The sequence below is a fragment of the Zingiber officinale genome, chromosome 10A (genome assembly GCF_018446385.1).
Source record: "Zingiber officinale cultivar Zhangliang chromosome 10A, Zo_v1.1, whole genome shotgun sequence".
Classification (NCBI taxonomy): domain Eukaryota; kingdom Viridiplantae; phylum Streptophyta; class Magnoliopsida; order Zingiberales; family Zingiberaceae; genus Zingiber; species Zingiber officinale.
Window position 1 is genome coordinate 602700 of NC_056004.1, and position 13203 is coordinate 615902.

Below are 13203 nucleotides of genomic sequence, written 5' to 3' on the forward strand. Positions count from 1 at the left end.
ACAGATTGATGAAATTTATGAGATCATGTATTGGTGAAAAACGAAAAGAAAATTCAAAAGCTAGCTAAAAGAGGGGGAAAAACATAAGTATATAACAATTGAAGGTTATGAGATAATTTGCTATTGAATCAAAGAGTGATGAAGAATAAGAAAAAAAAAAAGATGATAGTATATAATTTCGTCGCATTTTAACTTTATTTATTGTCAAATGCATCTAGATCAAATATTTGGATTTAGCTCAGCTTTGACAATAATGTTGCATCATATTCACCATCATCAGCAACTGCGTGAACTTCATTATTTTAAATTTAAATACGTCGTAATCTGCTGATCAATTCCAGTCCAAGGGTCACTTAATTAGCTAAGAAGATGGACTTCTTAATTCGCTAAGAAATATGTAATAATGTCTCATGACCGGCATTGCCCAAGGATCATAATTTTTCACACGAGTCATGACTAATTTCTCCTCATCTTAATTAATTTCCACACACTAAAATAAAAGGATTTTTCTTTTTTTGTCAACCACAAGATAGAAGAAACGGACAATATCGACCTGATTTAGTAAACAAGAGTCACTTTCTCGTGGGAACACTTGTAAATGAGTCACTTTTATGGGATTAATGTTAATGTGATAATTAAACAAGTCTACCAATGTAAACATAAGACTCATTTGTTTTGGAAAGAAATTAAACAAAACATATTTTTGTTAGAAAAGCGACAAGGAAGAAAGGGCAAATGATAAGCACAAATTAATGAAATTATGAGATCATGTATTGGTGAAAAACAAAAAGAAAATTCAAAAGACAAAAGTGGAGAAGACATAAATTATTTATAAGCACATAGCTTCTATAAAATTAAAATTAAGTAGAATATTAAATAATTATATATAAAAAAACATAAATATTAATTAATTATATAAGATATAATTTAGTTAATAATATATACTATATTGTTTTGATTCAATTTTTTTTTTTTTTTTAAAAAAAGCAGACAATATCAAAAGATTTAGTAAACAAGAGTTAGTACTCCCTCGTGGGAAGACTTTGTAAATGAGTCTTTTTCATGGGAATAATATTTGATGCGGATAGGTCAAGGGGCTCAAAAGGAGATAGGAGAAAGTAGAGGGGCATTTCCGTCATTATGCATGTTAAGGGATTAAGGCAAGCACGGGTGGGAGAAGAAAGGGGGCAGGCTCGTGGTTTTGTGGCAGCCGCCGCGAGGGAGAGAAGGAGGAGAAGTGAAGATGGGGTTTTTTCTGCTGCTCGCGTTTTTTGGTCCGCCGCCAGGAAGAGATTCTTCCTCCCTCCTTGCCGGCGCCGGCCGCCTCTCTACTCCCCCTCCTTTCATCCGGTCCGCACCCCAACGCCGCCAACAGGAAGAGGAGCCGGGCTTCATCGCCGCCGCCGCCACTGGACCGATTTTGACTCCTCCTCGCGGCCACAGCCGCCGCCGGCAGCCACTGCTGCCTTCCCCCGCGTCCATAGCCGCCACCGGCAGCCAACGCTGCCTTTTCCCGCGGCCACAGTCGCCGCTGACAGCCGCAGCTTCCCCATCTCGCATCTACTGCCGCTGTCTTTAGTGGATATCGTCACCTTCCAGATAGCCGCAGCTCGATACTATTTGGGTTATTCCGGCCATCGCGCCGAGGTTGGGTTCGGCCATCGAGCCGAGGTTGTTCCGGCCATTGAGTCGTTGGGTTTCACTCTGTGCATCTCTTATGATTACGAGCTATCTGTGTTATCCGGCCTGCGTGCCGCGTATCGGCCTACGAGCCATTATGTCTCGGCCTACATGCCGCTTTCCGGATCCAGGGCCACGACGACTTGATCATTAGCTCGACCAGCTCATCCATCCATCCGAGGGCGCCCCCCTGGGCCAGGGTACGTTCTCGTACTCGATATCTGTTTATTTTACTACTATTCTGTTATTATCTGGATACTCATACATTTGTGGGATTCGCCTCGAGCACCGAGGTACCAGAGACCGGGGGAACCCGGTCGATGGATACAGGTACAGTTGACCGGAGGAGGACTCCAGACGACTCGGTCAACGTAGCGGACAGATCATCCACCGGGTCATGGGGATGCGGTCAACCTTCCAGACACGTCATACCGGCAGGTTCGTTTTCTCAGCTTCCAGACAGGATCAAATTGGCGCCGTCTGTGGGAACATGCCTGATCTGGAACGTGAAGATGGACGATGTCGGAGAGTTCTGCCATCCTCATGACTTCGGTCAGTTTTTCTGTTACCTGTTCTTTGTCAATTATATGATCTGTATTAGTCGCTCGACCGAAGACCCTCGAGCCGTTCGGCCGGGTATATGGTATCCGAGCCCATCGCTCGATGTGAAGGCCCGAGCCGTTCGGCCGGGTATATGGTATCCGAGCCCAGCGCTCGATGTGAAGGCCCGAGCCGTTCGGCCGGGTATATGGTATCCGAGCCCAGCGCTCGATGTGAAGGCCCGAGCCGTTCGGCCGGGTGTATAGCCCGAGCCGTTCGGCCGGGTGTATAGTCTCACTTGGAGACCGACGAGCACCGTCGTTAAAAATCAAGAGTCGGACCGGCGACTATAAACCTCCCGGGCGACCGACCAAGAGTCGGGCCGCAGTCGGACCGGCGACTATAAACCTCCCGGGCGACCGACCAAGAGTCGGGCCGGAGTCGGACCGGCGACTATAAACCTCCGGCCGGAGACCGACGAGCACCGTCGTTAAAAATCAAGAGTCGGACCGGCGACTATAAACCTCCCGGGCGACCGACCAAGAGTCGGGCCGCAGTCGGACCGGCGACTATAAACCTCCCGGGCGACCGACCAAGAGTCGGGCCGCAGTCGGGCCGGCGACTATAAACCTCCCGGGCTGAAGACCTCTGCACGGACCAGCATATCATATATTCTCTCCCCTGTTCGGGGTCGAGTTATCACTGAAGGCCCCCGAGCCGTTCGGCCGGGAGGTTTATAGCCGAGCCACACGCGCGATATCGTCCGCCCGGCATTTATCCGACCGATCGGCGTCATTTCGATCGCTCGCACGACAGCGTTCGTCTAGCATCTATCCATCCGATCGACTGCACTTCGATCATCCGGTCGGTATCTTCATGGTCGCGTACTAGGCATCTCTCGTCCGCTCGGTCTACCTGTGGTCCAGCATGTCGTTCGGTCTGCTATGCTTGCACTTGTCATGCGCTTGTTGTTTTGTCGCTCATTTGATGTTTTGTCGTTCGCTCGGCCTCGGGCCGATTATCGACTTGATCTGCTCGGCTTGATTACTATCTCATTCGACACCACTATTATAGCGACCGCTCGAGCGACATTATATTATTGGTTCAGCGATTTGGCTTTGACATCGAGAGTGATTCAGCTCTTTGGGATTGATTGTCCAGTCAGTCGGATTCGCGCCTCCTTCGACTAGACTTGAAGGGAAGGCTTGTGATGCGGATAGGTCAAGGGGCTCAAAAGGAGATAGGAGAAAGTAGAGGGGCATTTCCGTCATTATGCATGTTAAGGGATTAAGGCAAGCACGGGTGGGAGAAGAAAGGGGGCAGGCTCGTGGTTTTGTGGCAGCCGCCGCGAGGGAGAGAAGGAGGAGAAGTGAAGATGGGGTTTTTTCTGCTGCTCGCGTTTTTTGGTCCGCCGCCAGGAAGAGATTCTTCCTCCCTCCTTGCCGGCGTCGGCCGCCTCTCTACTCCCCCTCCTTTCATCCGGTCCGCACCCCAACGCCGCCAACAGGAAGAGGAGCCGGGCTTCATCGCCGCCGCTGCCACTGGACCGATTTTGACTCCTCCTCGCGGCCACAGCTGCCTTTTCCCGCGGCCACAGCCGCAGCTTTCCCATCTCGCATCTACTGCTGCTGTCTTTAGTGGATATCGTCACCTTCCAGATAGCCGCAGCTCGATACTATTTGGGTTATTCCGGCCATCGCGCCGAGGTTGGGTTCGGCCATCGAGCCGAGGTTGTTCCGGCCATTGAGTCGTTGGGTTTCACTCTGTGCATCTCTTATGATTACGAGCTATCTGTGTTATCCGGCCTGCGTGCCGCGTATCGGCCTACGAGCCATTATGTCTCGGCCTACATGCCGCTTTCCGGATCCAGGGCCACGACGACTTGATCATTAGCTCGACCAGCTCATCCATCCATCCGAGGGCGCCCCCCTGGGCCAGGGTACGTTCTCGTACTCGATATCTGTTTATTTTACTACTATTCTGTTATTATCTGGATACTCATACATTTGTGGGATTCGCCTCGAGCACCGAGGTACCAGAGACCGGGGGAACCCGGTCGATGGATACAGGTACAGTTGACCGAAGGAGGACTCCAGACGACTCGGTCAACGTAGCGGACAGATCATCCACCGGGTCATGGGGATGCGGTCAACCTTCCAGACACGTCATACCGCCAGGTTCATTTTCTCAGCTTCCAGACAGGATCAATATTAATTATTGAAAACAAAAAAATCAAATATTGAAAATTCATATCATTAAATACTTACAACTATAGTCAAATTTTTTATTCTAATATTACTCAGTCAAATATGATAACTTTTTCCGAGCGAAAGAGTACGTTAAAATAATATTAGAAACTATAAAGATATTTTGACAAGATTTAGAATTTAAAGATCACGTCATCATGTACATTCTTGCAGCCGCAAATTGGCATAAAATTTAGTCTTCTGTTCTTCTATCGAAAGCAGAAAGCAGAGAGCAGATGCATGCTATGGGTAGCCATGCACGCATCTTCTACTCTTCCAAAATGCTTTCCTGGCTCTTCTTTCTGCTCGAGATCATCGCCGTCGCAAAAGTTCATAGCCAGCCTTCAACTCAAGGTGATGCTCCATTATGTCTTCTGATGATCATATATATCTCACCAATACTATCATTGAATCCCGTGAAACTTTGTTGATTAATGTTTTCAATTCATCGACAGGCTTCATCAGCATCGACTGCGGCAGCTCCACGAACTACACCGACGTCATCACCGGCATACCGTACGTCACCGACGACCCGTTCACCGACGACGGCGTCAACTCCCAAGTCGCCTCCAACTACAACAGCATCTCGCCCTCGCAACTGACAACCCTTCGGAGCTTCCCCAACGCCACCCGGAGCTGCTACGCCCTGAAGCCGGTGATTAAGTACAGGAAGTACTTGCTTAGGGGCACCTTCTACTACGGGAACTACGACGGCCAGAACAGAGCCAGCACCGTGAAGCCCCTGCAGTTCGATCTCTACTTCGATGCTAATTTCTGGCGAACGGTGAGCATCACGGATCCGATTAGTTATTCCTGGTACGAGGTTCTCGCGGTAGCAATGACCGACTCTGTTTCGGTTTGTTTGATCAACACGGGTTCGGGAACGCCGTTCATCTCGGTGCTCGAGTTCCGGCCGCTTCCTGACGTCATGTATCCGGCTGTCAACAAGACGCAATTTCTAATCACTAACATTCGGCGTAACGTCGGACCTCCTCCACTGATCATTCCTGCATTATTCGTAAGGTGAGATACGAGACTAGTTAGTTAATCGTTAAGCGGTTCCTTGTTTCACCAAAACAGAAATATTATTGTTTTATATATCCAAAATTTTAAAACAGTGGTGGTTACTCGTAATTCTTGATTTTTAATTAATTAATCAAACTCGCCAACCATTTGCTTTTCATTTGTCGAACTGCTGCTTTAAAAACAGTGCTGTTACCGAGATCACCACCGCTGAACACTCTGGCTTGTGTAGTGGGACCAGGTACCCGGATGATCCCTACGACCGGCTTTGGGAACCATGGATGGATTCCGATGCGTTTACAGTGATCACCACCGCTGAATCCATCCAAAGCAGCACCAATGATTATTTCCAGCCGCCGTCCATCGTCATGCGATACGCTGCCACTCCTTCCGACAACTCCAGTACTATCATGGAGTTCTCGTGGGACCACTCCTCCTTCGGCCTTAGCGGCGACAGCGTGCACGTCAACTTCTTTTTCACCGAGTTCGCGCCCAACACCACGAGGACGTTGAACATTTATCTCAACGACGCCATCTGGTACTCCAACTACACTCCACCCTACCTTAGGGCAGGCAACATTTACAACACCGGTCCCAATGTCCCAAATGGGGAATACCACTGGGCTATCAACTCCTCAGGCCTGTCCAACCTTCCTCCGATCCTCAACGCGGAAGAAGTTTTCACTGCGATGCAATTCAATCCGCTCGGGACAAACACCGACGATGGTACATATAATTAATTAATTATACATGCACTTTATAATTCATTGTGCGTCCATGCTCCTGTTTCATATTGCACTTTGATGCTCTGTTTTTTGTTTTTGTGCGTGTGTAGCGCATTTTAGGAAAGGTGGTTGTTTTATTTAAGGCAAAATTATAGTATATTTTGAGTTAGATACATTTGAAGAGATGATTGGTTTGATACTTTCCCATTTGCATCTTACTTACACAAAAAATAACTGAAAAAAAAAAAAATCTCCCAAGTAGGTAGTTTTTTTTATTAAGTATATTAATCTTAGTCCGATAGTCGAGGTGACGGAAGCTAGGGACGTGATACTCTGGTTTGATCGTGTGTTGACTCCTCGAGACCCTGCAACCACAGTTGCGTCAGTGTCGAGCCAGGGAAGGGGTGCCCGACGATAATCCTTCGACGCTCAAGTCAGTCACCGGCGATATGTGGAATCAGAACAAAGTAGCGAATAGTAGCAACAACAGTAGATTATCACATACCTCCGCTGAAGCTGGGACCCTCTTTATATAGAGCTCCTGTAGCGCGCGTGCTCGCTTCTCGAGGTATACACGCCTCCCGAAGCTTTCACTGAAAAAATGTATCAGTAAAGTGTCCCTGACACAATACCTTAACGAGCCGAGCATATATCTGAAGTGACAGTGGAAGCTTCTGTCGTAGGATCTTCTTTCCGAACCAGCCGCCGACCCTGTCAGCGACACATGTTCCCAGAAAGATAATATCCAGCTAACAGTGTCTTTTACTGGGCCGAGCGGGATAGCCGTTCGAGGGATAACCGCTCGGCTTAGATGAGTGTGTTATCTGGCAGAGCGAGAAGGCCGCTCGACCGACGCTTTTGCTGTCTTGTGAAAGTCGCTCGGTTGCTCTTCTGTTTCTGCATAGCTCGGTCGTAAATCCATTCTATTCTCGTAGCTATGTATAAGGCCGAGCAAGGAAGTCGCTCGACGTGCCCTTTGCAGATGCCTAGCAGTCTTTCTGAGCATCGGAAGCTTGCCGAGCTATTATGATGTCGGATCTAGTATTCCTTATCCCGATTGGGCGAGCGTGCTACTCGATCGACCGGTGGTATAGGGGACCTTGACTCTGACCTCCGCCATGGCACTGACCTCCACCCTGGCAATGGGATGAGACCTTCCCCCTTTATCACTGCGTCATATACTTAATTTGATCCTTTGTTAAATAAGATTTCACAATCTCATTGAGCACCAAAATTAGAGATGAGATCCGAGAATGACATTCCGGAGAAAAAAAACATTATATCGTGTGAACCATAACATAATAATAATGTACATGTTGGAGATATATAGAAGACGTGTAAAATGATGCTAAGATGAAGATGTTGAGCTGATAAAAATATTAAGGTAGGAGAGCACGACTATTTTATTTACCTTCGCTAGCTAGATGTTACACCTTATTGCATTTCATAATTCATATGCTCAAAACAACTTTAGCTGTTTGAAACTTCTTTTCTACTATTTTGTTAAACAAGGGTAACGTTGCTTTGGTATTTGATCATTTTGGACCTCAGCGGATGCCATCAATGCCATCAAGGAACTATATCGGGTCAAGAGAAGTTGGATAGGTGACCCATGTGTTCCCCAACAGTACCCATGGGATGGAGTGAATTGTAGCTACGGAACAAATCCAGCAAGGATCATATCAATGTGAGTTTTAATTTAAAACATAATTAATAAAGTGTAATATTGCGAAATAAAAACTGTGTGTGATTGAGGATTTTCTGCAGAAATTTATCTTCAAGTGCCTTGTCCGGTTCTATATCCTCCTCGTTTGCCATGTTTGCAGCAATCGAGTTCCTGTAAGTATTATATATGGCATTGTTGTAAGTTTTGAAGATGAATGATAACCCATCTAGCTAGAAATATTAAGAATCTATTAGATTTTATTGCTTTAACAGTTTGATATATATTCTGTTGATTATAAGTGTTCGGTTGAAGATTTCTTCAAATACTAAGTTGGGCAAATGACAAATAGTAATTGCATCTCAGAAGGTTCATACCAATCAATTTTATGTTCACCTTATAAAACCATGGTTGGACATGCACATAACAAAACTTTACAAATTGAAAAAACTCTTTATTAGGACATTGTTCAGGAAGTTCTGCAGCAGAGTTTTATCTTTTATACTTGAATTCCTTCGGCCATTTAGATTTTACTATGGGATAATGATAAATAATTTTCATATCTAAGTTAACGAACATATTTCCCATTACTGGAATATTTAAGATCAACCATTTTACCAAAAGTTATGAGGAACATATTTTCCCAAACATATTATTCACAATATTGATAAGGAGAAGAAGGATAGCAAGATATTTTAATGGTTTGTGAGATTATTTGTTTTAGTCATTTTGATAGTTTATCTGGAGTTTATTAGATTAAGAGGAATGCATCCATTATACAAGTTATGTTTGTTGTTTTTATCTTTCATTTTGATATATTGTAATTCCTTCTTGACTTTTTATGGAAGGGACTTATCTTACAACAACCTAACGGGACCAATACTTGATGCTTTAGGAGCATTGTCATCACTCCAAATCCTGTATGAGTTGTTGATAATAAAATCTTATGATTAGTAAACTATGCATAGCTTTTGAATTTTCATATCTTGCAGAATTTGATGGGTAATAATTTTACCGGAACAATCCCGAGATCCTTTCTTCAAAAACAAAATCTGATGTTCAGGTTTGTTTCTATCTATTCTCAGACATTTGTGATGTTTTCTTCTAGTATTTGTAAAGGAATCATTTGTTTTAATTATTAATTAGTTTAAGGAATGAGTCGATAAGAGTTGTAATTATCACAACCTGAAATGAATTGTGGAAGTGCATAACAACTAACTAGTACATTGCACAGTCAGTCCGCCTTACCCTCGTGTAGCATAATAGGTTTGTTGATAATTTTCAAAGTGCATATCAACATATGAACCTATAGCAGCATAATCTAGATATTTATTGAAAGAGTTTAGAAATAATAGAGAGTTAAAATGTTTGTCTAAAGTTTAGCTCTTCTTTTGAATTCTTTTGGAGGACTAGAATGAGTATGAGGTTTCTATTGTTAGCATCCTTTACCATATATAGTTCTTATCTTGTGAAGGTATCTTGTCCATACTGTATTTTGTCACTCCGCCTCCCGCGAACTCCGTTGTCAGAAGATGTATGTTCCAGGTACCTCAACATAAATCAAACTTGTACAAGATTAGTAATAATTCTGACTCAATAAACCTAATTAGTCTTTTGTATAATTTCTAAATCAATAAATTTCAATAAAATTTCTGTGTTCAACTCTAATCCAGCATCCATCTAAATAGTATATGGAATGTTCAGAAATAGGAATGTCTTTCATTTAAGCAACTACTCTTGCAGGAATACAAATGTTTGTTTAACGTTGATCGAGCGTGTAAATCTTAATGGCTTAGAAAAGTCTACTCTCAAAAAATCCTAAAATCATTCATGGTCATTTAATTTCTTTTTAATGGTTTGATGATTTGAACAAGCTAAGTTTATGGATGGAAATAAGCTTTCTCAAAATGAATTGGAAAACATGAAACTGATGATACAAAGTAATATTTACAAGTATCTAAATATTTTACTGGAAGGACGAGAATACTTTGAAGAGGAGGCGTTGACTAGGATTGGAAAGACAATATCTGATAAAGAACAATCTACTAAAGGTATCATAGATTTTTATGTTTCAGATTTTCTTTGGTAAATTATGTCTTTAAATTACTTGCATTTTTTAACTCATTATACATTCCTTCAAACAATATGCACTCCACAAGTTCGCATTGATGGTTAAGATTATATTGGACTTACTCCTTGTTACTCTATGATTGGTTGAGGTGCGATGTGTATTTTTATTATTAATAATTGTTATTTATGGATACGAATGCTTGCTTTACATTGCATTTTTTTTATACTTTTGAATCACAACTAGTTGACTATAACAATCATCTAGTTCTTTGTTTTAGGACATTTTCTAGTTGAGCTTGCTGGATTATGGATGTCTCAGATTCTTGTCATCTCTAGTTGCTGCTTTAGTTGTCTTTGTTTCTAAATACACCATTGATGCAAAAAGTCATCCTTGGGTAAGATAACTACTTGAGATATATCTATGTCATAACTATATTGTGTCAAGAACTAAATTTTCTTTAATTTACATAACAAAAAACTTACTGAGTGCACTGCTATAATGGACTTGACATGAAGGATTGCATCTAACCTCAATGATGTGACTGACAAGTACTTCGACGATTGCAATGAGGAGGATACGAGTAACCACACCAAAGTATGAAGAATTAGCAAGAAAATTTGAGATTTAAGTGAGAAGATGGTTAAAGCCAATGATCAAAGAACATTCAAGGCAAGATGATAAGTAGCATCTACCAAGATCCTTTAAGTTCATGCAATAAAATATAGTTGGAAGGAGTAGTTTTGAGTGTCTTCTAATTAAATTTCTTTATGTGCGAGTAATTATGTTTTTTTATAGAAGTATAAGGATGATAATTTGTATACTTATATTGATCGTTTATTTAATAATATGTTGTTGATTGAAGTAGATTTGATTTTCATTCATCTTCTATAAAAGACAACAGTTTAAAATCGTTGCAGAACTATTGTCTATCGCATTTAAAAGATAACAGTTTTTAAATATTGTGAAACTGTTGTTATTAGTATTAAAAGATAACGGTTTAAAAACCGTTGTAGTTAAGGGTACCTTTAACAACACCATCAATTACAATGGTTTTGGAGTGTCAACGACAACGGATTATATTCGTTGTCTTTTAAATTTTTTGTAGTAGTGTCTGTATATTTGAATTTAGATATGGATATTTGTTTCTATTATCATGTTTGTGTTTTATTTTTATTATTGTGTTTATGTATTGTTTAGATTGTGTTTGTTTTTATTTATTTCTATCCATAAGATTATTTGTCAGTACAAATTTGTTTGTGTTTATGATATATGAATTGTTAAAATTGTGTTTATTTATATGTATGGATTGTTAGGATGTGTAAAATGTGATATTTGTATGTATGAAATATCATCGCTTATGATGGTTTTATATAGATATGTAAATTATAAACAAGATAGATCTCAAATACAAAATGTTTATTTTTTTATTTTTTTACAAACAAAATACTGACAGAAACGTTGTTTCCATCGGTATTCCCTATTCCGTATCGTTACTGTGTATCAATATTTTCTGACGGAAATCACTGTTTCTGTCGGTAATTACCGACGGAATTAGTGGTTTCCGTCGGTAATTACCTATGGAAACAACAGTTTCCGTCGAAAAATTCGTTTATTGGTATCGACGGAAACCGTGTTTCTGTCGGTAATTGTTGGTTGTTCAACATATGGGAACAGTGTTCCCAACCGTGTATATCGACAAAGACACTATTTTCATCGATAAATATTTTTGAAATTTATTAATAGAATATATATTCCGTCGGAAATTATAACAATAAAAATTTAAATTCCATCAAAAAAAAAAAAAAAAAAAAAAAAAAACTATTTCCAACAAATCATCTCCTGACCAATCGAGTTTCTGTCATAAAGTTGTCGGTAACCAAATGTACCGATGAATTTTCGAAAGTAAAATTAGTCTAAATCAAAAAAATTTTGTAGTGAGTGTTGCATCAGGTACACCATCGTCAGAGCTGCGTGAACTTCATTATTTCAAATCGAAATACGTAATCTCCTTATCAATTCCAATCCATGGATCACTTAATTATCTAAAAAGATGGACTTCTTCACTAGAAATATGTAAAATGTCCCACGACGACCGGCATTGCCAAGGATCATAATTTTTCGCACACGATGGTAATGGTGGCACCATGTGCTAAAAATTATGATCCTTGGGCAATGCCGGTCGTCGTGTGAAAAATTATGATCCATGAGCCATATGACTAAGTCCTCGATCCTCATCATCTTAATTAATTTCCACACTACAAAATAAATGGATTTTTTCTTTGTCAACCATAAGAAAGAAGAAGCGGACAACATCAACCTGATTTAGTAAACAAGAGTTACTTAATTTCTAGTGGGAAGACTTTTTAAATTAATGAGTCATTTTTATGGGAGTAATTAATGTTAATGCATGTGATAATTAAACAAATCTACCAATAGAAATATAAGACGCATTTGTTTTGGCAAGAAATTAAACAAACATATTTTAGTTAGAAAAGCGACAAGGAAGATAAGGGCAAATGATAAACACAAATTGATGAAAATATATTATGAGATCATGTATTGGTGAAAAACGAAAAGAAAATTCAAAAGATAAAAGAGGAAAAAGACATAAATTATAAGCACATAACTTCTGTAAAATTAAAATTAAGTAGAATATTAAATAATTATATATAAAACACATAAATATTAATAAACTATATAAGATATAATTTAGTTAATAGGGTAGTCACGATATTTATATTGTTTTGATTCAATTTTTTTAAAAAAAAATAATATAAAAACTTAAAATTTTGACAATCAATTAGTTCGCTTATTTTTTATTTTCTACTCCTACTTTTACCTACTTTATACATATTATATCTTATTTTTAAAATAAATTATAATTTGATGATTGTATTTTTTTTGTTAAATAACAAGAAGGTTATGGGATAATTTTCTGACTTAATCAACTTTTAACTAGAATGATGAAGAATAAGGAAAAAAAAATTAATATAAATTCACCATTGGTCACTTAATTAATTAGGAAGATGAGCTTCTTCGCTAGCTAATTAAGAAATATGTACATTGCTTAAGGATCACAATTTTACGTACATAGATAATGAGGCACATGAGCCCTGACTAATTCCTGGTCATAATTTTTCGCACATGGATAATGAGGCACATGAGCCCTGACTAATTCCTAGATCTTCATCCAAATTAATTTCCACTTAAAAAAATAAAGAGATTATTTTATCAACCGCAAATTAAAATAAAAGA

The 13203-nt window shown here is 40.3% G+C and overlaps 1 protein-coding gene across 3 annotated transcripts; it reads left to right on the plus strand.

Annotated features, from left to right (window-relative positions):
• Nucleotides 1–3820: 3820 nt before the first annotated feature.
• On the plus strand, nt 3821–10704 carry LOC122026922 (probable LRR receptor-like serine/threonine-protein kinase At4g29180). Of its 3 annotated transcripts, XM_042585667.1 has the most exons (10): nt 3821–4397; nt 4641–4820; nt 4922–5489; nt 5677–6215; nt 7766–7901; nt 7982–8053; nt 8726–8797; nt 8870–8940; nt 10226–10342; nt 10464–10704. In XM_042585667.1, the coding sequence occupies exons 2-8, from the start codon at nt 4703–4705 to the stop codon at nt 8874–8876; spliced, it is 1512 nt and encodes a 503-aa protein (XP_042441601.1). In that variant the 5' UTR covers nt 3821–4397; nt 4641–4702; the 3' UTR covers nt 8877–8940; nt 10226–10342; nt 10464–10704. The 3 variants fall into 3 exon arrangements, with proteins under 3 accessions (XP_042441601.1, XP_042441600.1, XP_042441602.1); XM_042585666.1 differs by lacking the exons at nt 10226–10342; nt 10464–10704 and adding an exon at nt 9352–9400; XM_042585668.1 differs by lacking the exons at nt 10226–10342; nt 10464–10704 and having other exon boundaries at nt 3822–4397; nt 5722–6215.
• The last annotated feature ends 2499 nt before the right edge of the window (nt 10705–13203 follow it).

Excerpts from the sequence above, each read along its gene's own strand:
- LOC122026922 (XM_042585667.1), top strand. The coding sequence starts at position 4,703 with ATGCATGCTATGGGTAGCCATGCACGCATCTTCTACTCTTCCAAAATG. Across the intron at positions 6,216-7,765 it reads CGGGACAAACACCGACGATG|CGGATGCCATCAATGCCATC; the intron begins GTACATATAATT and ends TTTGGACCTCAG. Across the intron at positions 8,054-8,725 it reads TTTGCAGCAATCGAGTTCCT|GGACTTATCTTACAACAACC; the intron begins GTAAGTATTATA and ends TTTTTATGGAAG.